The 26,061-nt window shown below is 46.0% G+C and overlaps 1 protein-coding gene across 14 annotated transcripts in view; it reads right to left on the reverse strand.

Annotated features, from left to right (window-relative positions):
- CLIP2 (CAP-Gly domain containing linker protein 2) overlaps positions 1-26,061 on the reverse strand; it is a 99,228-nt gene that overhangs the window by 59,285 nt on the left and 13,882 nt on the right. For 10 of the 14 annotated variants that reach the window (XM_042025915.1, XM_042025924.1, XM_042025914.1 and 7 more), the window contains one exon: positions 3,291-3,511. In XM_042025915.1, the coding sequence (XP_041881849.1) occupies positions 3,291-3,402 (112 nt within the window). In that variant the 5' untranslated portion in view covers positions 3,403-3,511. Of the gene's footprint in view, positions 1-3,290; positions 3,512-17,945; positions 18,309-18,422; positions 18,445-26,061 lie in introns of those variants that run through there. The other 4 variants (XM_042025927.1, XM_042025923.1, XM_042025925.1 and 1 more) reach the window with 4 other exon arrangements.

Below are 26,061 nucleotides of genomic sequence, written 5' to 3' on the forward strand. Positions count from 1 at the left end.
AGCTCCCAGAGCCAAGGAACATCTCAGAGGCAACAGACTGGGCATTGCTGCAGTTTAATCCTGCGCTTTGTTGGATTTATGGTTCTCTTTTGCAGCTATATTTCAAGCTTTTGAGATTTCTATTCTCCCCCAAGGTAGCAAATTCATATAGATCAGTGTTGCAGCTCCGTATTTTGTAACCCAAACCACTCTGGTTTTCTTCCATCGAGCTCCAGAAAACAGAGAAGTCTCCTTTGGCTTTTCTGGCAAGAGGCGCGTTAAGTGCAGAGGCAAGGAGTAAGGCAGGAGTTCAGGGGCATGTACTGAGTTTTTGTGGAGTCAGGAAAACCTTGTCAGCCTCCCAGGAAGCACTTTCAATGCACAGACACAGGTCATAGAGCTCATGGTTTCTGCAGGGTTCTCAGACACCTCACAGAGACTCCTTCATGCAACTTTAAGATCTCATATGAAGTCTAGAGGTCCAGATTTGATTAATCCCAGGAAACGTAACGAAATCCACCTTCTACAGCCATCTACCACAATTCTTTGGCTGCAGGCACCCCCAAAATTCATGTAAGTGCCTGCTGTGGTTAGGGTTTCAGCGATGTAGACACTTGGCTCTGGAACAGAATTAAACCACTTTGACAGAAAAAAAAGAGTATTTTCTTTTGTAGTTTTCCTGTACCAAAGGCTGAATCCTGTGACTGTGCTGCAGCTAGGCCACACAGCCAACACAGATGCTTCTGTTCTCAGAGAAGGGCACACAGGCAGGTCAGCAGGATTTTGGGATGCACACTTTGTTCACAGATTATCTTTGGAAAGGAGACGAGCAAGAGGCAGCTGGCCAGACTTTTGGAGGGATTTGCAGGAAGAAGAGCAGGTACAGGCCATGCAGGGACACAGCAGCAGCTCTTGAGCAGGACACTGAGCGAGAAGGTGTCAGAGATAAAACTACAAGCCCAACCACTGTTATTCACCCAGCCCACGTTGTTTAAGTAGCCCCACAGGTGCTCTGTTCTCACCTTCTAGGTAGGAATGGCTCAGTGCTGTGATTGCTCCAGCAGCTCCACAATTTCCAAAAGCTTCCTGCACCATCCTGAGAGGCAGAGGAGCAGCAGCACAGCTGTCACACAGTACCAACCCACCATCACAAGACTTCTCCCCTTCTCCATGCCCACTTTTTTCCAGGAAAAAAACTTTAAACTTCTCAAGCAAAGTAGTCAGACTCTGTTTGGAGCCTGCACAGGGTACTTTGCTGCACATCCCTTGGTGACAGATGGCTGGAGCTGAACAAGGCACAAAGGAACTCCAGCGAACACGCGCTGCATTCAGCCCAGAGGTTGCCTTGACCCCACCATTGACCGACCCTTTCATACCACAACACATGCACCAACTGTGCCTGCTGAGATGCCACTACAAAGCCTCTGGGGAGAAGAGAGGCCTCAGATCTTTTCCCTCATTTTGGTGTTTTTTATGTGATTAAAATCAACTGAAAGCAACTCCATGACATACTGCAATTATAAATCCAGACCAAAGCACCTTGAGAGAGTCACAACTGGGAGCTAAATAGGCACGTCACTGGAGTTCTGGTTCATTTCTCAATCCCAGTTGAGGGGATGGAAAAACAAGGGGGAAATTCAGAAATACAGGGCCAGAAGAATAACTTTAAAATACACAGCCAAACCCATCAAATTTTCCTTTGTCAATTTGTGTTTCCCTCTAGCAAACAAATAAAAGGATAATTCAGTACCTTAGATTTGGGTGCAAAATTAAGAAATCAGGCTAATATTAAAACCCACTCACACAAAATTGCAACCCAAACATTTGTTAATCTCCACACATAGGGTCGAGTCCTCAACAAGGGAAGAGCAGTACCTCTCCAATCCCTACAGTGCTGTATCACACAAAAGGATCTGGAACTCTGCCCATGACCTCAAGCAGCAACTGGCCCCTCAAACAAGACCTTGCAGATGTGCAAAAAGCCAAGTTAGAGCTGTGACTTTTACAATACTGTTTGTGGAAAGAATTTAGAATGGCAGAGGTTATACGTACACGACTGGTCACTGAAAGAAGAGAGAGCTCAGCTGAAAGAATCCATGAGCAAAGCATAGCCCCTGATGAATAATAAGGGAGCAGAGTCAGTGGCTCAGCAGCAAGTAGAGTCTGTGTGTGAACATCCTGCACAGAGGGTGGGCCTGAATCACCATCCCAAAGTGCCCAAGCTAAACAGAAACCTCAGAGATGGGGTTTTTTGTTTAGATTAAATAACTAACACTTCTGCATTACTCTGACAAGAGGCAGCATTGTCTGGTGACACTCATTTTGCAGCACCATTATCCCTGACTAATTTGTCCGAGCATGCTAAAGCAAATTTTGACCAATATTATCTCCTTGATTGAAAATGCTGTCTGAGAGGTAAAAGGCTTTCCTGATCCTGCTAAATGTTATATATTTTGGGGACTGAAACATATAGCAAAGTAATCAGACATGTAGGAAGTGGCCTGAATTATAAGGACAAGAGGTTGACAGATCTAAAGAAGCAACCAGTGACCTTCTCAAATGAAAATGTAATATAGTGAAAGTACAAGTTTTGATAGGATATACATCATCCTGATGTGTTTCCCCAGAAGCAAGAAGAAAGCCTTTTTTAACAAAGTGAAATGAAAAACATGACATATAAAACTCCCATCTTGAATATTTACTAAATTATATATAATAGAAAACAACCCACCAGCCAATAAGCCAGAAAAATGAAACCTAAGCAAAACACACCCTCAATTGCTTTTGAAGTGTTAATTATACTGATAATGGCAGTCTGCAGAGCTTATGTATACACTGGATATAGATCAACAGCAGCAAGGCATGTGGAGGTATATGAAGGTAAGTCATTATTCAAATCCTAGGGCTTCAAATGTTTCTGTTTAAACAAAGGCACTAATTTGAGGTAATCAGCACAGGCCAAATCACCTTAAGTGCTCAGTTCTTACTCCTACATCCTCACAGGCCAATAGCAATGGCTACAGGGCAGTGTTTAAGGTCATCTGCCTAATTACCAGCCCTTCCCATGCCAATGTCTGTATAGGTACCTCTGTCAGCCCTTAGCATCAGGGGATCCATCTGTCTCCCACGAACTCCACAACTTGCCTCTTTTGTGCATTACTTGGGAGAGGGAGCCCATTTATTCAGTCTGTTAGACTTGTTTTGATCAGTCAACCTACATACAGATGGGGAATTCCACATCCCACGGAACACTGGCTCCACTAGTCCACTGCCTCCAAGCCAGACAATCACCTGGGTCAGCGAGCTCTTACCTTCTTTTGAGCCAGTGGTGACAGCAGCTGCAGTGGTCCCTGATGCCCGTCCCACTGGGCTGGAGTGCTTCCCAGCTCTGCCTGGGATTTTAAGTCCACTTGGTTTCAGCATGATTCCTGTCTCCTGTATCTCAGGCTCCTATTGCCAGTGTCTCAAGAGCTGTCCTGGTGTTACCGTTCAGGCTTCTCGATGATGCCCCTCTTCTTCCATTGTCACACACCTGGGAGAGAAGAGCACAAAGAAATCAGAGAATGAGTGGGAGGGCATGGAAAGGTTCCCAGAAAGCAGTGCCCAGCTCTGTCCTGACAGCCTTAGAAGAGTCAGAACCTTTCATTTCTTCTCCTATAAAACAAAGGTGATAATTTCCCTCATCTCCCATCTTCATGTTAAATTTTTTTCATCAACCTCGAAGTCCTGGGCCAAAGATGAAACCTCCCAGAGCCATTAAACAAGAATTTAAATACAGTTTGGGATCTGAGTAAATGAAATGGTTTTGACTGGTTTTAAATTCTAAAGCCTCAGTTCAGCAACAGCCAAGCCTCAGCTGAGCTGTCAGAACCCTGACAAAAAGCATCACCTTTGATGCACAGCCCTGAGTCTGACCAGCCTTCAGGGCAGCCTCTCCAAACTGGCAGGGGAAGGAAGGATGAAGCCAGTGTCTGAGATGGGGCTTTCAGCTCCTTTCCTTAAAGACAAATCCAAAAACTTATCACAGAAAAAGGGCATTTAACCCTATGGATTTACAAGAAAATTTGAAAAAAAAAACAAACCCCAAGCTTCCTGAAACTTAAGCATAACTCTACCAACTATTCATTAGCAAAGTCACAACCCTTCCTTATATCATTCCCTTTCCAGCAGGCACATGGAATAAAACCTCCAAATTCCTTGCAAGGATGTTGCATCAACAAGTACAATTTTATGACAAGAAAGGAAAAATAAAGGAAATGACTAAGTTGCTTTAAAAAAAAAGCAATAACATTCCTAATGGATAAAGAAAAATAATCATAAAATGAGTCTATCAGCCAAAAGGAAGCTGAGGCTGGGAGCCAGCAGGCTAGGATGTGGAGCAAAAAAGGTGGCAGCAGAGTAAGCCAGGGACAATGCCAATCTAACAGCAGAGGGAATTGCAGGGAGAGCAATCCAAGGACCAGCCAGAAACAGGGGACACACAGACCTGCTTCCTGGGCAAAGGAAGGAGGCAGCACCCCTGAGAATCAGTGCAGCAAAGATTTACAGATGCTGCAAGGAGGGAATTGCAATAATAGGATGGCAAGTGATTAAGGCATGAGTAAGGACCTCAACACAGGCTGGATCAGAGTGAGCAGAGGGCTGGCAGGGCTCCAGGAAAAGCTGCAAGCAGACACAGAGGAGGGAAAACCGCAAGGAGAATTCCAAAACCGTATTCTGGAGGGCCCACAAATATCTAAAACACCAAAGAGCAGTAAGAGTCAGTCATCCTACATCAGCTTAAAGAAACAAAGAAAGGACGGATCAGCAGAGACATCCTGGGGAGGGAGCCTGAGCAAAAAACTGAGGGATCAAGGCCTTTTCCCCATGTGCCCACAAAGGTGCTCAGTACCTGGGGTGGATTCAGACACCTGCAGACATTCACCTCACACAGAAGTCAGGCCTGGTTATGAGAGGCAGGATGCTCCAACCACATCACCCACAGCAGAAATAAGAGACAAGAGCAAGAATCTCTTCTCAAGGAAGAGAAAACCAGCCTTCCTGCAACAGAGCTGTCAAGGAACGGCTGTCAGAGCTGGACAGGAGGCGGCAGCTTCCAGCTCTGTTTAGCATAAAATAGGGAGACAAGGAACTGAATCTGGAGGTGAGAAACACTGATCAGCCAAGTTCCTTTTATCTGTCAAGCCATCAGATGTGGCATCTCCCACCCACTCCATCTCATACGACACATTTTGGCCAGGGCTGGCTTTGATTTTACAGACTAGTTTGATTCCTATCACTTCTGCTGGCAGGTGATGTGCTCTACCTAGATATCTCAATCCATCACCTTCAGCCTGAAAGTTTGCCCTCCTCACAACATGCCCTTACTCCTGACTCCTGTGCTTTCAACACAGTAATGCTAAAAACAAATGAACTCCACAGGCTACTAATCATGCTCCCCTTGGAACAGATTTTATCCTGAAATACAGCCACCATAAGCAGTTTGTGGCCACACTCACCGGGGTCACATACAACAGATTCAAAAACTTCTCAAGTGGGAATCATAGCAGATCCCCCACCTGGCTGTGCCCATTGCATGTCAGCTTATGGGGAGGGCCTGACAGGGGCAAACTCATCCATCTAAAGTGTCAATGTCACAAGCTGCAGGCTGACCAGAGCCAGGGACGGCTGCCTCAGCACATCCCTGCACATTCATCATCACACAGGGAAATTAGGATGAACTGGAGTAAATTTTACTATAAATGCAGTTTGTCAGCAATACACACATAAAAATAAACGTCTGGGACACTTTTAAAGAAGTCTGTGCCTGCTGCTAGGGACAGATACTCCTTCTCTGTCACCAGTTTCTCCCCCACTTCAACACAAATATATGTGATCAGATTTTTAGGAAGCTCTGAACACTGAGCACGGAGCTCTTCCAAATGACTCCATTAGGTCATCTTCACCACCCAGAGCAAGGCTGCCTGAGCCATCCAAGTTGCACGTTAGCTCCTGACTGAGTGATGCAGCTTTTATGCTGCAGAAATACCCTTGGCCTGGGACACAGGCCAGTGTCTCCACAGGGCACTGCCCCGCTCCATTAGAGATAACAACATGCTCTGAGCTCCTGTACAGAACCCTCAGCTCACCAACGGGCTCTATTAGCAGAGCCCTCCCGAAAAACCTGTTTCCAGCTCTTCTGAAAAATCTGGTTCCAGCAGTAAAGGCTGAACACAGGCAAATTTGTGGTGTAAGAAACACATGAGCCATCTCTCTTCCCTGACACTGAAATCAGCCAGAATACTCTTTAAGCTCTACCCAGCAACTCCAGGGGAACTGAAAATTTCTATTCTCTATGTTATTTATCATTCCTGCTCCCCATATTACCTGCACAAGCTGTAAGCTTTGCCTTCCTGCAAAACTTCATGGAAATGTGACTTCCTCCAGACACACTCCATCTGCTCCTCTGGATACTCCAGTGCCACCAGCTCTGCTTATTTTGTTTTTATTTCTTTTGTGAGATATGACAGACAACAAACATTTTCTAGATCTCTGCTACATTCTTCCTGCAATCTTTCCATACTGGGATGAATGGTTCTGTCTGTTCCCACAACCAAGAAAAACATCCCAGGAATGCACAATATGAAAGCCTGCTTCAAATGACCAAAATATTCTCTTCCTCATCCTTCCATCAAAAAAGGGGACAGCTGAATGTGAGTCACATAGGCTCAGATTCAAAAAGGGGAACTGTTCTCAACTAAGTACAGATGTACAGCCAAAAAATGCCTTTCACCAGGAGCAATATATCTGATTATGCCTGGCCAGTATCATGGATAATTGCATCAAAGCAGCACACATTAAAAACAAACAATTGGAGGTGCTTAGAGTAAGTTATTTCATAAATATGGTAGAGAAATAACACAAACCAAGGACTGGAAGAAAAAGTCTTTGGCAATACAGCTTATCCACAGCTTCTCTGCTTCATCCATCCCTCTTACCCTCAAGAAGGTACACAAGTACTTGCTTGCCACATGGAATAACATCCTCTTCAGGATGGGCATAAGCAACAAAGCAAACACCCGGACCCAGCACACTCCCCAGACGAAAGCCCTCATGGGTGTACACAAAATAAAGATCTCTTCACCTCAACATACTGAGTGCAACAACTGCAAGACACAGGAACAGGTTTCCAGACACCAGACTGGAAACTGAGTTGGCCAGAATCCCATCCTCTGCCTGGTGCTTCCTTCTGGCTGGCTCTGGATGTTAGGAAGTGTTTACCTAACATGACACCCTGGGCAAGGCACAGGGATTTCATTATGAGAGCAGACCCATGTAGAATTCCAACCAGCTCTATCTGAATACTGCTGTAACAGCTGGGTCTAGATTTAGATTTCTAATTTTCTGAATTTGAAAATTCACATGTAAGAAATCAAATTTCAATTTTTCAGTCAGAGATGCGCACACCTTTCCAGGGCTGAGGCCCATAGGAAAAAAAGGTAAAGAACAGCATTTTATTATCAGATTGAGGGAAACCAACATTATCATGTTGTCCAAAAGGTTAATGATAACAACAGTGCAGAGAAGCAGGACAACACTTTTATTTAAAAATTATTTTGACTTATGCAAATAATTACTTCAGAGACAATTATTTGGATAGGAAAAGGTTAGCACAATAAAGTCTCTGTTTTTTTCCTATTCCCATCCAGGACAGCTTTTTGAGAATCAATTGCTTGTGCCATTATTTAAACACTATCCCATCTTTTCTCATGTTCATACTACAGATGAGGAGCACCAGGGTTTGGGATGCAGCACATTGGCAAGCAAAATTTCAGCCCTTTTCAGGGCTATCATATGGCTCAATCTGCACAAAGACTCTTGCATTAGCCTCCAAGAGGTTTCTGGGTTTCATCCCCTGACTTCTGTCAGAGCCTCTGGGGCTCTAGAAAAGAGCAACCCTACTTAGAACAGCCCCAAAGCCACCCCTGCTTCCCCTCTGAAAACACCACTACTGAGGGCAGAAACCTTCAGCATCAAGCACTGTAAATGTTCAAAACAGTATGTGAAGCTCAATATGTCCCCAAAAATAAAACAGTAGAGAAGAATTTGATCCCCTGATCACTGGAGGAGCTCTGCACCCACCTCAATAAGCACACAGAATAAAGGCAAAAAGCTTTCAGAGCCAAATCTGGTATTCCTTTATTAGGCCTTATATAAAATCTTTACTGGCCTAAAGATACTGATTTTTTTTTTTTTTTAAAGTCAGGTGAAGTTACTTAATTTCTTGTTTCTGAGCATTTGGTTGCATCCACTCCATGTTTCTAAGCTTTTCAGCAACTTCTCCACTCCCAGGAAAATGAGATTTTCAGGCAGCAAAGCCCCATCTCCTGGAGTTCTTACTCCTGCATATATTAATGCCAAGTGTCCCATCCCAGGGACAAGGGCAAGTAAAGATTTGGTGCCCCAGGCTCACAACCTCACAACACTGACCAAACTGCAAAGATGGGCTAGGGATTTCAAGAATAGAATTTTGCCTTGAAATCCAGATCCAAGGGCCAGACTTGAAGCACTTAGTCTTGTGTGAAAGGGACAGGAAATGAATCTGATCAGAGACAGGATCTGATAAGGCCAAACTGCAGCTTTGCTAATAGAGACAGATTATGCTGAGAAGAAAAGGCAATTTTATCTTTTAATTCCTTAAGATGCTCCATCCAATCCAAGGTAATTGTGCCATTGCCTTCTCACTTCTCTGATTAGTTACTCCTTCTGACAAGCCACCAGAAACCCGTTTCTGACGCATGTGGCAGATTAGGAGTAAATCTTTGCACTTAATTGAAGTATAGAGGAAATGAGAGACACTCATTTTTAATTAAGATCAGACTCCTCTTCCAAGAGGACCTTTCCTTCTCCCGTAGAGGGAATGGAGACAGAGTACTGCAGGAATGAAAGGAGCATACTGCTTCCAGTTACATGTAGGGAAAACCAGGGAATCCTGGTACCCTCTGTCAGCCATCAGGATTTTTTCTCTCTTGCAGTTGGAGAATTCAAATAGATTTTCAGCCATAAAACTCTGTTGTTACTACATAGTTTCCCTGACAAGTGTGAAGTGTTGTTAACTTCTAGAGAAGCCCGTGTTTAGTCTTCTTGCTCACTCAAGTTTTGTAATAATTAGCACAGAATGCCAAGAGAAAGACTAGAGAACTTTTATTTAAAAACTCAGGTATTTTTTAAACTAATTCTAACCTCTATGATAAACTAAACATCTTGTGATTTACTTCTAAAACAAGATTTTTTAAAGGAAGAATGTGCAAACCCCTCCTCCTATTGCACTCTAAAAACCACAATGCAAATCCTGAGGCAAAGTGCAGAGAGAAAAAGCCAAAGTACATTTAAGGAAGTCATCACATAATCTGTGGAGTAATTATGGACTGGATGAGCTCGTGCTCCTCACACTGGCAAAATGCCTACTGAGGACTGACACAGTAAATAGCAACAATTCTGTACTAATTGAAGAGCAAAACTGTCTCTAATTTGTGGGGAAAATCCTGGGGATGGTCTTGGTTCTGCATGAGTTTCTGCTCCCTAGAGTTCAGCCCTGGTGGCAGGAAACAGTGTCCCTGCAGAGATTTATAGGAGCATGACCCCAAAGCTTCAGGCTCACACAGGAAGGGAACAGAATGTACACAGAGGTTTCACAACTGCTGTCCTGCAGATCAGTACAGACTTGATTCGTGGCCACTCTATTCCATTAGAGATTTCTCTACAATTCACGAGGCTTTGATGAAATCCAAGAAATCTATTCACAGAAAATCTTATTTGTCAAAAACAGCATCTGGAAGAGAAATATGAGGAGAGCAAGCAGAGTGCAGGAAACACAATGATACATGACATATATATTCCATTATAATGGCTTGGTATTGTTCTACTGGAGAAGCAATTTCTTTAATTAAATATGAGCTATACAACAACCCAGTCATGCTATGCATGCTGTGCAGGGCTGCAGAAGGATCTCAATTTCTGGAATTTCCTAGCTTTTAACTGCTGATTTAGCACAGCACTGAAGTTCACCCTGGCACTTAATCTGTTACTAATTGGAGCTCAGATTAATACATATATTTTAATTTGTGCACTTCTATAATCAGTCCTGAACTTTGATTATGAAACAAAACCAGGACCTGGGTCCCTTCTGCCCTGATTTTTCCCCCCTTTTTACAAGCTAGGCTCTGCCTGATGGCACTGCATTTGTAGCACTTTAAACTTGCAGATGATTTAGTTAAAAGCAAAGAAAATAAGAGTAGGATGCAACAAGTTTCTGGTGCACCTTGGAACACACTGGGCTTGCCCCTGAAGCCCTCAGTGTGCTCCACTAATGCTGTCCAGTGCCTACACACGCTCAAGTGCACTAGGAAAAGGTACCATGTTAATGCAACTCCTTTTGTGATGGAGACCTGGTCATCCCAGCAGGAACCAGACAGAAGCCTTGCCCTGGGCCACTGCAGCTGTAACATCTACTACAGAATCTCCTCAGAACAACCCCAGTGCAGTGTCACACCAAGGGAAACCTGACCCTGCCTCTCTACAAGCTGCCAGAACCTCAGGCAGGGATGCAGGATAGGAATACCCAACCCTGCCCCTGCTGCAGCCTCTTTCCATTAGTTATGGAACCACTGTATAAGATATTTCATTCCCAGCAACTTCAGCCTCCGCTGCCCAAGAAACTCCCCACCAGCTGCCAGTCCAGATTTACCCAAGCCAACCTTCTGCCCACGTACCTCCTGTGCCCTTTGCAAAACTCTGACACCCTCCCATTGTGCCCAACTCCCATGAGACAGCTTTGCCCTTTGTCTGGCTTCCCTGTGCCATTCTGAGCAAGAAATGCTCTCCTTTGAGAAGTCCTGAGATATGAGACTCACCAGTTCCCGGGACATCTCTTCCCAGGTGACCTTCTCCAAACCTCCTCACTTGAATTCAGTCTGGTCTAGACATAGGCAACCTGAAATGCATGCTGTATCCCAGGCAATGTCCCACCAGGCCAGGGACAAACTTTATACCAAATACTATGAGCTAACATCATCTCAATCCTTCAAACAAAGCAACTGTTCGCAAAAATTTAAAGAACTTCACACTCTGGGTGTTAAGATACAACAGGAGGGAAGCTAAAAAGTAAATACAGACTATGGTAGAACAGGTGGGTTGGAAGGGACCTTTAAAGATATCTAATCCAACCTCTAATCACCCCATAGCTAAGATACAGCACTGACAGCCAGGACTCCTGCTTCTTTCTTCCACAGTGGTCACTAAACATCCTTGCTACATGCAGGGGGATGGTAACAGTACCAATCTGTGAACTGTGGGGGCAGAGCAGGAGGTTACACCACTGGTACCTCTTAAAAGATCTGAGATCACCAAACCAAAGACACTCAGGAGGAGCAAACCCACTCTCCCTCTGGGACACCAAGAGCAAACCCCATCCCCTCTACCCACACAAGCATCCTGCTTCTTATTGCTGTACTGATGGCAACAGAGCAATGCTGGACACATGGGTTCCCTGAAGCACCCTCCTCCTCCTCCCTGCTGATTCACCAGCCCAAACTCAGCCTCCCACTTAAGCAGATGACCTCTGGGTTATGTGCATTAATTGCTGCTTTCTCCGAGCCTCTCTACAAACACTGCTAGCCCTCACTCACACTGACATATCCACACAGCTCTCACCACAACCAGACAAGGAGAACAGTAATTTGGAGAGTTTGCTTTCAGTCAGTATGTGTTAATCATGGAGTTTCTTAATTTATCACCTGTAACCTCACTCATCTCACACACTCCTCAGACAACAGGAGTTTGGATAGCTCATGGACCTTAAAGTACAAGAAGGAACATGTCTTATTCAAATTACACCCCTATCATATTCAAATTACATCCCTATCAATGACCAAAATCATCATTTTCCAAGTTACAATGTTGACAGGTAAGATCCAATTTGATATGTTATCTCCTCCTGCCACACAGATCCTTTTCCCCCACAACTCACACCCTGCCTTGCAAAAGCCAACGTTTACTTTGGATTGCACCACATGGAGAGAGACAAGATCCCAGCTCAAAGCCTCTGGGCACTAAGCCACACCAGCACCAGAGGACGACTCCCTAGTATCTAATACATGGGGAGGTTGGGGATTGCAGTTTCTAGGGATTGAGAAGATAAAACCCCACCCTGCGCAGTCAGATTGCACAGCAGGTGTGGAGACTGAACATGCCCACTCCAGCAGGACCTGTTGGGCTGACAGGATCAGGAGAGGCTGCCACATCTGGGCCAGGCTGTCAATCCCAGCCTCCTCCCACAGCAGCCGAGACCCTGCAGGAGCTGGACTCCTCCACAGCCTGGTTTCAACCACATCTCTATCCAAACACTGCCATGCCACTGGGAAGCACACACAGCAGTCCATGATGTGTAGATGCTGGCAGCCAAAAGGAAAGGGTCTGGATAGACAGATCAGTGCTAAAAATAGGGTTTAATGGTCTGTATCTCTGGAGATAAGAGTGATGAACTGCAAGAAGGTGGGCAGGACAGATGGATCAGCCCACCACACTCCTGGAGTACCACAGCACTATGTATTCTAGCTGGAGCTTTAGAGTCACCACGTGTCCCTGGCTGCTCCTTCACTTCTCACAGAAACAGGCTGTTTCTATACCCCTAATGCAGGCAAAGCCACAATCATGATTTTATACAGAGATCAAGATATAATCTCATCTAGCTAAGCAAGTACAGCACCCTTACAAAAAGCAGCCTCCTACATCACAGTGCAGAGCAGTGGCACAACATCTCTAACACAAACTCATCATGTTTCAGCCAAAAGGGAAGAGCAAAAACTGAGTTGTCACTTTTAACAATGGCAATCAAAGTTGCTGGTACCCTAAGGCAGAGTGTATCATAGCACTCCATAAACCTGAATCATATGATCACCAAAAAGTACCATTTGACTTTGACATTTCCATGTAAGTGTGCTGGAAGTGCTCCTACACCTTCTTGGCACCTAGCCAATGTGCTTTGGGGAGATTCAGAGATAAAAAGGGGAACAGTGCTTGCAGATGCTTCCGAGACATCAACATTAGGCTTGCAGGAGGCACTGATATTGCCAGTATTGTTTACTAGAAATATACATAAATATATGTACACATATAAACAAAGTTTTCCTATGGATGAGACTCAGCAAGTTCAAAAAGCTACTACGTAGACCCCAGTAAAAGCCCACATAAACAGACACATAAAACATGAGCAGTGAAAGGCAAAACATCCGCTTCCTCTGTCTCACCAGCATATTCCACACAAGCCTGCCTTTTTGTGCCATATTGTCCATCATTAAATCTCCATTAGGGATGGCTGGTGGATGGGCCATCAGCTAAACATGCCACACTTACCAGGCAGGAAACAAAAGTCCAGCGGGAAGAAAAAAAAAGAAGGCACTTATCCAAGGTTGCAGACTGACCTGCTCCAATTTGCATAGTAAGGATTTCACTTATAAAACAAATAGCTACGTGCTAAATATAGACAAGGAGGAGGCTTTACTCACCAGGGCCAACTTCATGCTGACAGGAGCCACTGAGGTAGCACAGTACACGATACACGCCAGCCAAACGTGAGGCTAAAAAGCCCATTAAACACAAGTGGAGAGGCCTCTTTTCCTAGGGAGGTTTGTTCTGCAGCCAGGACAGTCCCTGCCTCCAGGGGAGGCACTTGCAGGTCATGAATGGGAGTGTTTGCAAAGGATGGGAAAGTTTGTTTCAACAGGCAGCTGCTTTTTGTGCCTGCCAGGCCACGGAAAAGTTTCCAGTACTAATTACAGGACACTAAAGTTGTCAGAGCATGATGCAACAGATAAATAGGGGGGGAACATGCCAAAGGAAGAAAAAAACAGATCAGCCAGAGAAATCCTTTGTCAGTGACTATGCCAGAAGCTGGTGCCTCAGGCTGGACGCCTTCCCTGCCCCACCAGAGGATGTGCATCAAAAGAAGTTCATGCTGCAAAAGAAATTGTGTTGGTTTTTGTCAGTGAAACACATTTGTCCTTTGTACAGAAACAGGCAGATAGACAAAGTGACAATGACAACAACAAAACAAAGGGGAAGACATGCACTACAGAAAGGGTTCAAACTGAGCCAGACTGCCCAGAGAGGCTGTGCAAATTCCTTCATTGCTACATTATTCCTTGAAAAATACAAATCTTCAAACCTCTGTCTTGAATGACAGGTGAAGACAGATCCAACCTGGAACAGACAGATGGATCAGATGATTTCTTGAAGTTTCTGTGCAGTCTTTCCAGTGTAACCAATACCCACGTGGTCTTTACCACACTATGCAAGTTATTCAGTAAAATAAAATAGAATTAATGTCGACCAACAGCTCTGGCACATGCAATACAATTTAATTTGCATTACCTTTTTAAAGGAAGCACGTGTGAAAGCACAGGAAAGGTATTTATAAGGACCAAAAAGGGATTTAAACGTTTCAAGATCCACATACCAAACATCCCCAGAGCATTTCATTCACAAACCTCAAAGGAGGTCAGAATTAAAACACCCATTTTGTACCTGGGAGAAACAGATAGAAAGAAAGAATTTTTCTCAAGACTACTGAAAAACAGTGGCAGAGATGGCACCACTATCACCCTGAATATCCAACCCATCAAAACACTTGGGAGTCCTTCTGAAGTGTTTCTTTTATAGACACAGAGTATAAATATTTTCAAAAATAATCATTTGGCTTTCCCATGTACAAACGGAGTTATCAAGGGAGTCAACAGCAGAGTTTAGAGCACAAACTCTCAAAATAAGCCAAAGTCTAGATTCCCTTTGTGCTTCAGCAGACTATGATGAGGAGATGGAGATTCCACGACTGGCTCAGAACCTGCAACGTGGAATTTTGCCACATTCCTCTGCAACTATGCAGGTGAGTAAACATTAGCTCAATAAAAATACATCACTGAAAGGAAGGTTTTACTTAATTTCAGTGCCAGTTCAAGTCAGCATCATATATTAATCCATCTTTCTGAAGTTAAAAAAAAAAAAAAAAAAAAGACAAAGCTTGGCTTTATTTCTTCACACATCTTTCTTTGCTTATTCTGCAACTGAACCAATCATGGCTGTTTTATAGACACAGTTTCACTTATTTAGAATGAGATAATAAAAACTGTACCGCTGTGTGGGAATGATTTCCAAAAAGTCTGATGCAGAAACATTGTGAGTTTGTTGCAGGTTTTATTTAAGAGGGGTTTCAACAGGATCTTTTTTCTGGAATAGCAGAAAGTATCAGTCACATGCAATGAAATAATTTTTCCACAACAAGAGCTACTGCACAATCATATAAGAGCAAGAAATTAAATCCAGCTACAAGGGAAGTGAATTTGCTTTGTCCTGTTTAGCATCAACACTCAACTGAGCACACAGGCTGCTCTCAGCAGAGCAGGGAAAGGCTCCAAGAGCTCGGGGGTGCTGCAGAAAGAGACCTTGTACAACGATGCACTGAGATTTCTGTGTCTCCACCAGTGTCAGCCACGGAGACAAGACCTTCCACACAGGATAGGAAGGACCCGCATGGAGAAGATAAGAATAGAGCAGGACACAAGAAATACCAAGCCCAATTTCTTACCCTAACTTGGGATTCTGGAGTGAGTGTGGACAGTTCATCTCTATTCAGCAACTTAATGTGGTTGTTTTAGAAAACTGACCAGTAAAACAAAGCCCAAGTTTTGCTGGAGTCTGACATCACCAGTACTATCAGCCAAGGTGCTGTCCCTGGCTAACAAGGCCTGAAATTCTACCATAAATACCACAAGAACAGTGATAAAAGAATAGCCAGAGATTGATTAATGGGGGCATTTCACTCAGCAACAGAGGAAAAAAGAATGCTCTCAACCCATGTCAGCAACTTCCTTGGTCATTCTTGTGCTCAGAGCCCTTGGGAGATGGACAGGAAGAGAGTCACAAAGTATTTATAAAAGGCATCCATGAAAAAATAGATGTCTCTATAGATAAGTGCACACCAGTGTCTAACATAGTCTAGCAACAAGTCACATTCAGGTCTAGCTACCCACACCTGGGCTTTCCCAGAACTTTAAAAGTATCTAAACCTTGCCATGCATTGTGTACTCTCTGCAAAGTGGTACCAACACCACGTACCTGGGGTACAGAACTTGCTTTATCTACTGTTTCCTGTCCCCACCAGAATTATGACACATTCTCAAAAAAAAAAAAAAAAGTTAATTTCCCCGAGTTTCACGGACAGAGGCAGCATTTTGATAAATAAAGCCAACAACTTCAATCAGGAGGTGGAATCCATGCCTTCACCCATTTTAACCACCAAGCAACACAAGGGAAGAATTGGCCTGGATGTCCTTACAGAGCCACATCCCTTGGTAAAAAACTCCCCTCTGGGTTCTTCATCACTTCTTCTGCCAAATCAAAAAGCACAACTGGGGAGAAAGAGGAAACACAGCAGGAACTGCTCCTTGCTAGAGTAGATTGTGGCAGCCTCCAAGGCTAGAGGAGCACACACCAACCCTTGGCCTCAGTAGATAATCCCATCCATACTGATCCTACGAGCATCTCCCGAAACACGAGGTTTCCCTTAATTGAAGGCAGCCCCACACAAGTGTTCCCGAGATGACAGGCTCCAGCACAGCTTCTCCCTGCTGTGCTGCAGTGGCTGGTGCTAATGTTGTCACTCGTGCCATGTCTCAGAGCTGAGCCTTTGAAGTCCTGTACTCCCAGGGATTTCTGGCAGGCAGTGACAACTTTCATGAGAACACAGCTGTTTGATGCAGACTCCCTCCTTCCTAATCCCTGGAAGGCTCTAACAGCAGGCAGGTAGTATCTTAAAATGCTGTATTTCAGACCCAACTTTAGGATCAGGAGCTGCACTACACTCAAAAGCATCATCACCCTAGCAATGACAGACCTGTGCTGATTAATGGGGCTCTCTTGGAGCACTGATGGGGAGAGGAATGCTGTTAGCAGGCAGCTGGGCAGAGGCTAAGGCCAACAAGCCTGGCCAGGCACCCCAAATTTATCTCTGTCCACATGCAGACCAATTCTTGAGTTGCAAGTTACCCTCAAGGAAACACTTCTAGTCAGCAGTAATGGATGGACTGGTAAAACTTGACATCCATTCCAGCAGGATGAATCTCTGAGATAAGGCTTGTAGGCCTGTGAGACTGATGCTCAACAGAGCAGCAAATAACACTCGGTGCTGACACAGTGCTTTGTCTACCAGCACTTCCAAAACGCCACTGCAGCCTGCCCGGATACTGTGGAGATAACAACTCATGCCTTTGCCTCCATCCCTGGATGCTGCCCCAAACACCCTTTGCTGTTTTGTGTCAGGAGATGCAAGGAGCAGAGCCCTCTTCCATCTGCCTGGCTGCTCATAACCTGAGCACTGTGCCCATGGCAGCAGCTCAACCTGGGCCCTCCGCAGAAGCACATCTCCTTGCAACAGACAAAAAAACGCACATCAGATCCTGCAGGATGCAGTTAATGTCGATATCTGGATCGTTAAACAAGAAAAACTGAGCGAGGAGACTGAGCCCAGCAAGTAGTCAAGCTTCCCAAAGACAAAAGACAATTTTCCTCCCATTTCCAACCCAAAACTCGCTCGGCACCGAGCCATGCATGCTGACACCCACTCCCACCTCCATCTCCACGGCATCAGGCCGCTGCCTCCCTGCCGCTCCAGCCGCGCGTTTGCCGTGATCCAGGAGCAGCGGCGATCGCCCAGCCCGCGCCCTGCCTGGGGTCGGTGGGTGCGCGCCCCCGGCAGCCCCGCACCCCCCGCAGCCCCTCCCGCCGCCGCCGGGGGCCGGTGCTGCCCGGCCGCGGGACTGCCGGCCCGCCGAGGATGCTCGGTGCCTTTCCCAGCCCAAGGACAATGCGCGCGGCGGCCGAGCCTCCCATCGGAACCGAGCGGCGCATCCCCGCTGCCCGGGCTCCTCCCGCACCTTCTCCATTTACCCCTCCTTTGTTGTGGTGCGGGCTGCTCGGGCGCTGCCGTCCCTCCCGCCGTCCCCCTTACCCTTGGGCTGCCCGGCGGAGCGGGGCAGGGGGGCTCGGTGCCGCCGCAGGATGCGATCCCGGCCGGCAGCCGCCCTGCCACTCCCTGCGCGGCCGAGCCGAGAGCCGAGAGGAGGGAGCGGGGAGCCGGGAGGAGGGATCTGGGCGGCGGCTCGGAGCGGCGGGGGCGGAGGAGGATGCAGGGCCGGCACCGCCGCTCCCTCCGTCCCTCCCGGCTCACGGCCGGGCCCACACGAACAAAGGGGTCGGTTCGGAGTCGCCCCGCGCCGAAATCCTTCTGGTTGCCGGGCCCTGGCGCCGCCCGAAACCGCGTGGGAGGGTGGAAAGGCAGCGCGGAGGCTCCTCCTAGCTGCCCACAGCCCCGAGCGCTCCTGCCTTAAAACCCGAAATAATCCTAAAATCACCTTTTACTCGCTGCAGCCGCCGCCTCCCTCCCCGTGGCACTGGGAAGGGGCTCTGGGAAGGAGGAGCTCTCCCGGCACACCTGAATTTAGGTGGTAGCGATTTTGACTGATACAAGAAGGGAAGAGCAGGAGGAGCTGGTGGAGCTTCCTGGAAAAAAGGCGAGACTCCTAATTAGCTGGGGTTTAACGGGGAATGCAGCAAAGAGAACACACCTCCAGCCTTGGAAACTCGTTCATTCAAAGCCAGGATGGCCGGGCTGAGGTGGTGATCATCACCTGGCCCTCACCACCTCCTGCTGTTCCCTCCCAGAGCCGTGCCTAGGCTGACATTGCACGGAGATAGAACGGAGCAGGGCCGCAGAATCATTTAGGCTGGAAAACCCCTTTAAGCTCATCGAGTCCAACCATTCCCCCAGCACTTACAAGGCCACCACTAATCCATGTCCCCCACTGCCATTTCTACACACCTGTTAAATCCCTCCAGGGATGGCGACTCCACCACTGTCCTAGGCAGCCTGTGCCAGGGCTTCACAGCCCTTGTGATGAGGAAATTTTCCACAATATGCAATCCAAATCTCTCCTGGTGCTACTAGAGGCCGTTTACTCTTGTCCTGTCCCTTGTTCCCTGGGAGCAGAGCCTCACCTCCACCTGACTGCACCCTCCTGTCAGAGAGTTGTGGGGAGTGAAAAGGTTCCCCCCAAGTCTCCTCTTCTCCAGGAAAGGGAGCACCCCCAGCTCCCTCAGCCACTCCTCATCAGACTTGTGCACCAGACCCTTCCCAGCTCTGCTGCCTTTCTCTGAACATATTCCACCACCTGTCTAGTGTCTGTGCCCTGAAACTGCATCCCTAATTTAGACAGGAGTGGAAGTGCTTTGTACAAGGGCCATAACTCTGCTCAGTGTACTTTTCTACCTGTACAGACACCCCACATGACCCAAGGGACAGCCCAGGAGATTTTGCACATCAGATGTTGTGGTGGAAGGCCCCAGGATACAAAGAAACAGAGGAGGCTCCCACCCAGCAGCAATCCCAAGATTTTTGCTGCAATGCTGCTCTGTTTTGCCTGTGGGGGCCCAAAAAAGCAGAGGGGAGATAGAAGTGAAGGAGGTGCAGGCACCAAAGCAGAGAAGAATGGAGCTGTGGTCAACCGAGCATCATCCAGAACATGAGATCTGACAGTCCTGGCCTTAGCAAGATGATCCAGTCCCAGGAGGCAGCTGTAGGCATCCTCATTTTCTATCTTGCAGAGGGGAAGCCAAAATAAGGAGAAGTGAAATGGCTGGTCCAAGCCAAAAATAGAACCTGAAGCACCTGACTTCAATGCCTCTGCTTCAACTGCTAGTTCACTGTATTTCCCTGACATTTCCCTACATCCAAGCTCAAGTCATTGCTTTGCAGTTCTGAATACAAGAATTTTCGTCTCCTCTCTAATCTGTAGTTGCCTAGGGAGACAGCATGTCACCAGGAAAAGAGCTAGATGAGAAGGTGCCTATTGAATCAGGCTTGGACTCCAACAGGACTTCTCACTTCTCCATCCAGCTCCACCCCTGATTTGCCAGCTCAGTCAGTCCCTATCCTTAGGTCTAAGTCTCTTTCCTTATCCAAATGGTTGTGGAGCAATGACAGTGACCTCCCTTCGTGAGACTTAAGAAGAAGTGTTACATGCAGACATGCATTTGGTAAGGAGGAATGAAAATTTACAGCAGTTCTGAAAAAAAATCCTCTTTAATCTTTTCAGGTGCTTCAGGGTAGGATTTCAAATCAGGAATTGCTTAGAAGTTAAGCCTCATTTTTGATCAATTGTACAATTTTATGCTTAATCTTATATACACTAATTTGTTCTTAGTACAGGTAACTTCCACATAAATGTTTAAATTACAGCCCTGTGTCTACATGATGACAAAGAAGGTCAAGCAGGTCTGGGGTTATATTTTGGCTGCCAATAGTCTGTGGTACACACAGCAGCTCCAGGAGGAGAATCAAGCCCACTGGCTTCAATATGAGGAAGCTAGAAAAAAGTTTGCAGCTCTTATAGTCATTTCTTTGAATCATTTTGACAAATCTGCCTCTCTGACTAAACTTTCTCAGGGGAATTTCCAGGGAGAGCAAGAAAGACAATCCAGGGACAGAGCTCAGGCAGTGATGTGGCTGAAGCACCCGTAGACTTGAATCTGTGTTTTTCTATCAAGTGCTCTCCCACAAAGCTGTCCCTCAGCTTTTGTTGTACCTGCTTGTCACAAAGCTTCAGGATGACTATAAATGTTGAAATGCCATCATCCTACAGATGCTACTATTTCCCAATAACCACTTATTCACAGGGGCTCGTGTGCAGGCAACCCCACACTGATGTCCCAGACATTGGAGAGCACAGGAGACACTTAAGTTTCAGCCTATGAAGACGTGAGGACTTGTTAGTTTTACACAGAGTAATGAGCAGAGTAATGACTTTAATGAAACCATTATGTGTAGAGAGCTGGTATGTGATCTCTAACATCTCTGGGATGTCACATTTGCCTGATAATACTCTCTACTCCCCTTGTTTCCTGTGATGTGATATGATATATATCTTGTTTTGAAAAGCAGCTTCTCACAGATAGTCAAAACCGTCTCCACTTGACTGATCCATTATTGTGATGAGTATTTGCATTAGCTGTTGGGATCTCTAAAAAACTTCACTGTTTTCTTTTAAATTATTCTGACAAACTGAAGCATTACACAGACAATGCAATGTAAAAACCAAGGGAATACTCATGCTTGCATCTAGGGAAACAAAAAGAGCAAACATTTTGTGTTTTGCTGTTATCTGTATTGTTTAAATAAAGACAGCCAAAATGTTCAAGTACATTTCCATTTTATTCACCAGCATTAGGAGATAAAGCACCTCTCCACAAAGAGCTGATGAGATGCTCAGCTTGTCACATACCAGTAAATTACCCACCCTAATGCCCCAATCCTGCACTTGTTCCCCAAAGGCAGCAACCTTTTCAAGGTCACGGTTCACATATAGGCCACGTGAAGGGGTGATCACCATCAAGACCCCAGATGCCAACAAGGGCTTCAGAGTTGAATCCCTTAATTCTTTTCCCTACCACATGCCCAGAAATCCCTGCCTATGTACTGTGGGAACTGAGTGGTGGCAGAAACAGCATTTGAAAATATTGTGCAACTTCATTACTGTCAACTTTCAGTTATGTGATTTCCAAGGCCTCAAAGGTGCAGCTGCAATGACAGCATAAGCTCCTACTACTGTTCATTCAGGCTGACACTATAAATAGCCTGCTGCATTTGGGGGCAGAACATGAAATTCCAGCATTGGTGAGAGGAACAAGATTAAACCAGTGATCTAAAGAAAAGCTGTTTTTTTCCTTTGATTACAGAGCTGCTGAAAGACCTTCTTATCCTGAGGATCAGTGGCTGCTTTAGGCCTTACTCATTCTAGGCCGAGACTAAAGTTCAGAAACTTCTTGTAAACAGTCTTGTCATGGCTGGACACTGGCCAAACGCCAGGCACCCACAAAAGCCGTTTGCTCACCCTCTCTTGCTACAGTTGGGCAGGGAAGAGGGGAAAAAAAGAATTAACAAAAGGCTCATGAGTTAAGGACAGGGAGAAAACACTCTAAGGGCTAAACAGGTTCAAATTTAAAGGTATAAGGTAACTTTATTATTAACAGAGTCAGAGGAGGATAATGAGAAGTAAAATAAGCCTTTAAAACACCTTCCCCCCAGCCCCTGCCAGGAGACAGGGCATGGGGATTTTGGTCAGTTCGTCACTTGAGATCTTCTGTTCGCTCAGGGAGAAGAGTTTTTCCTCTGCTGTGCCGTGGGGTCCCTCCCACAGGAGACAGTTGTCCGTGAACTTCTCCAGCGTGGCTCCAATCTCACGAGCAGCAATCCTGCCAATATTGCTGCAATGTGAGTCCCTCCCATGGACAGTCTTTCCGAGACTGCTGCGGTGTGGATCGCTTGTCCACGGGGTGCAGTCTTTTAAGGACAGGCTGCTCTAGTTTGGAAGCAATGGCCCTCTCTCTCCATTCGGGTCTCCCACTGGATCACAGCTTTCTCCGGCATCCGCCCGCTCCAGCATCAGTACTTCTCTCACGGGCTGCGAGTGGATCTCTGCATCCCCTGTGGACCTCATGGGCTGCAGGGGACAGTCTACTTTACCACAGTCCTCACCACGGCCTGCAGAGGAATCTCAGCTCCAGCACTTGGAGCACCTCCTTCCCCCCTGACCTTGGTGCTGCCATGTTGTTTTCCCTCACATGTTCTCACTTCCTCCTCTTCTCCGACTAGAAGAAAAACTGCTGCTCCTAGGTACGATTGCCAACAAGTTCCACCAATTCAAAGACTCTTACAGCATCCCGCAGCGCCGAGTGGTTGATTTCGTCTGGGTTCCGTGTCGGAGAATCTCTCGCCACGTTTTCGCTGCTGGCCAGGCAGCCCCGCTGTCCCTGCGGGCACTGGCGGCCGCCGCAGCGCTGGTGCTGTTCAACGCCTCTCCTCGTGCGGGCACCAGGAAGGAGAAGCCGCCACCACCAGCCCTGGCCTCCTGCCCGCAGCGTGGCTGGCCAGGGGCGAGCAGGCAGGCGAGGCTTGCTGTGGGCCGCACCGAGATGGCAGCGGCCGCAGCGCCTCGCTCTGCGCTGGGAAGGCCCCGCTGGCGGCGCCTCGCCAGCCCTGGAATCAACTGGGCGTGCGCTGTTTTGGTTTTCTTCTTAAATGTGTCATCCCAGAGGCGTTACCAACCTCTCTGATGGGGCCAGCAGCATGTCCATCTTCAGAGCCATCAGAGACTGGCTCTGTCGGACATGGTGGAAGCTTCTAGCAGCTTCTCACAGAAGCCACTTCTGTGGCCCTCCCCCACTACCAAAAAAACCAGGCCATGCCAAATCAACACAAGTCTTTAAATTAAAACTAAGACCTTGCATGGTTGCAATGATTCAGCCAAGTGGTGACATGTTTCCAGGCATTTGTTATCTGACCCAGAGCCACCACAAAGCCTCTAATATCCAGCAGATTCTGTTGTATCTAGATAGGTGAGAGAAACCTCTCATCTTCACCCATTTATATCCAAGCCAACTGTCTAGACTTTCTATATAATGAGTGCAGAGGAACAGGCGCTAGGGTGGAATTCCCCTCATCGTACTGCAGACACCTAAATTGGATTAATTGCTCTCTAACGATGCTCCCTTCCATCCATGAATTGAAGAGATATCTGAGAACTAGCCAAAGGAGATGTTTACAGTTAAGTGAAGAGAATCCCACTCATGTCCCTTCCAGAGACGCTCAGCAGCTGATGGTGCTTATTTGGGTACACATAGCTCAGACGTGTGTGTTGGGTACGCTCTTGTCTGAAGGCCTCACTTTGTTCTGTTTCACTGAAAGAAATGAGACTGTTGGCCAGAATTCAACACAGGCAAGATCTGGCTCCACGACCCTTTAGGGAAGCACATGTGGCTTGTGCAGTGTACTGGAAAGTGCTTTGTGAAAGGTTTTCTACCAGCTGACTTCTGTGAGTTCCTGTATACTTCTTAACATAAAAGGAAGTGTGGGTGGAAATATGTTGAAGGATCATGGCAGTTCTCATTAATTATGAAGATCAAGAGGAGCTCTTACTGGTTTTTTAGTGTATTTCCTATACTGAAATTAGTGCATTAACTGTTACTTAAGCTTCAACCATCAGTATAATTTAATCATTAGCACAGTCTGGTTCCTGTTCTACATTTTAAAAGTAAACTACCTTGCTGCAGTAGCAATGATTCCAAGGAATGTGGGACAGCACTCAACACAGATACAAAACAATAAGATGGATCACGCTGCATGATTGAAGAAATAGTGTCATTTTCATCACAAAGGCTGTTTCCTGCCCATGAGCCCAAAGGCCAGTGGGTGTTTAGGGAAATTCAGCATCCATTAGGTGGAGGCCACCTGAAATTCTGTCCTCTGATACCATGTTTGTCCAAATGACCTATGCAAGTTCACACTGGCAGTGAAAAACTTGGAATAGCTCTTTTATTAAGTCAGTAGATTGTCACCAGTCTTTCATCTGAAGATGAAGCTCCTCTTTACAGATGAAGTAAATGAGTCATAGAGAGAAGAAATAACAATACCTGTGATCATCCACCTGAAACAGAAATATGCTGGTTGACATCTGCATTTCAGAGTCAAACATCTACAACTAAGCATGACTGAAAAAAAGTAATACAGGAGGATCAGAGCATGGAGAGACTGAAGAGAGATTTGGCAGTAAGGAGCATAACATCTTATTCATGGGTGGTGGGGAACAACACAGCAAAAAACCAGAGGTTAAGTATTGAATAAACCATTCCAGCACAGTACCACCAGTACTTATTTTCCCTGTTATTGCCCTAAACCTTATTGCTTGTCTGAATCAAGACAAAAGATCAGACTGTCCTTTACTTAGTTCATTTTCAGAGATCAGGGCAACTGCCAGTTGCACTTACCCAGGCTGGCACAGAGATAAAAGAGACTTGTAAGCCTCCTGACCTCAAAGGTGAGCAAAAACCACCTATGTTTTGTAGACTTGGAATCAAATTTGAGAGGGATAAATTTATTGTCCAAAGGCCCCTCTAACACACAGAAACCACGTAACCAGACCCTGAGCATTATCATGCTCTTCATTCAGTTCATGCACTTCTCTTTATACACATTCAATCCAGAGAAGAAAGTCAGCCTTAGAGCTCCCAGCATGGTGTCCTACACTCTGTTGATTAGGTGAAGCATAGCCTGTTTTATAAAGCCTCTGGTAAGTCTCTGTATAGTTCCATGTGTCCTCCAAAAAACAGGGAGACAAAGGTCCCCCATAATGGGGCAACTCCGCATTCTTCCAGATGTCAAAGCATCATGGGCATGCCTGCAAACCCTCCAAGCTCAGTCTCTGTGCATTGCAAATCAAAATTCCTTCTGGATCAATAATTTGCACTGGATGTCAAAAAATTATTCCCCTCTATATACCTCTTCTTGTTGTCACCAGAGGTGTCAAGATTTATGTGTTCTCTGACCTAGTCAAACAAGCTCTGTAACAAATTGGAGCCAGCCTGTACTTCGTGAGAAAAAAGAAAAAAAGCTGTTTATTTCCCTGTTGTTTGGGCCTTGCCACAAAGATTGTTTCAGACCCAAAGACTGTATCACTACCAGATGTTTTCTAGCAGAGCTACAGAATGTACTGCGAAAGGCAGGAGAATCCTGTTTCCTTTTCATGAACTGGAGTGTGTTAGAAGATCAAAGCTGAGGGACAGGAGCCAAGATAAAAAAGTTTCCTATCTCTGTCCAGGACTTCAAAAAATATTTCAGTACCTACAACCTAAGCGGTGTTTAATGAGTAAGGGGAGGGAAACAAGGCTTCAATTTTGACACTTAAGAAAAAAGCCAGGCTTTTAAAATGTCTTCAGCAGGCAATGCCTAGACATGGTTTGGACTGCTGGTGTGGCTCTGGGTGCTGACCACTGAAACATCCGGCTCAGTTTCTCTACCTTTAATTCTCCAGAAAAGCAAAACTATCCTTAAAAAGGCTCTGACACTGTAATTTAACATAGGGAATGCTTTTCCAGAAGATCCCAAGGCACACAAGAAACAATCTTTGTAACAACTTGCAGATGAGAAAATTGGAGCATAAA

This window comes from Corvus kubaryi, unplaced genomic scaffold (assembly GCF_017639235.1).
Source record: "Corvus kubaryi isolate FWS band 111438036 unplaced genomic scaffold, C.kubaryi_AGA036_p1.0 37284, whole genome shotgun sequence".
In the NCBI taxonomy this organism is placed as follows: Eukaryota; Metazoa; Chordata; class Aves; order Passeriformes; family Corvidae; genus Corvus; species Corvus kubaryi.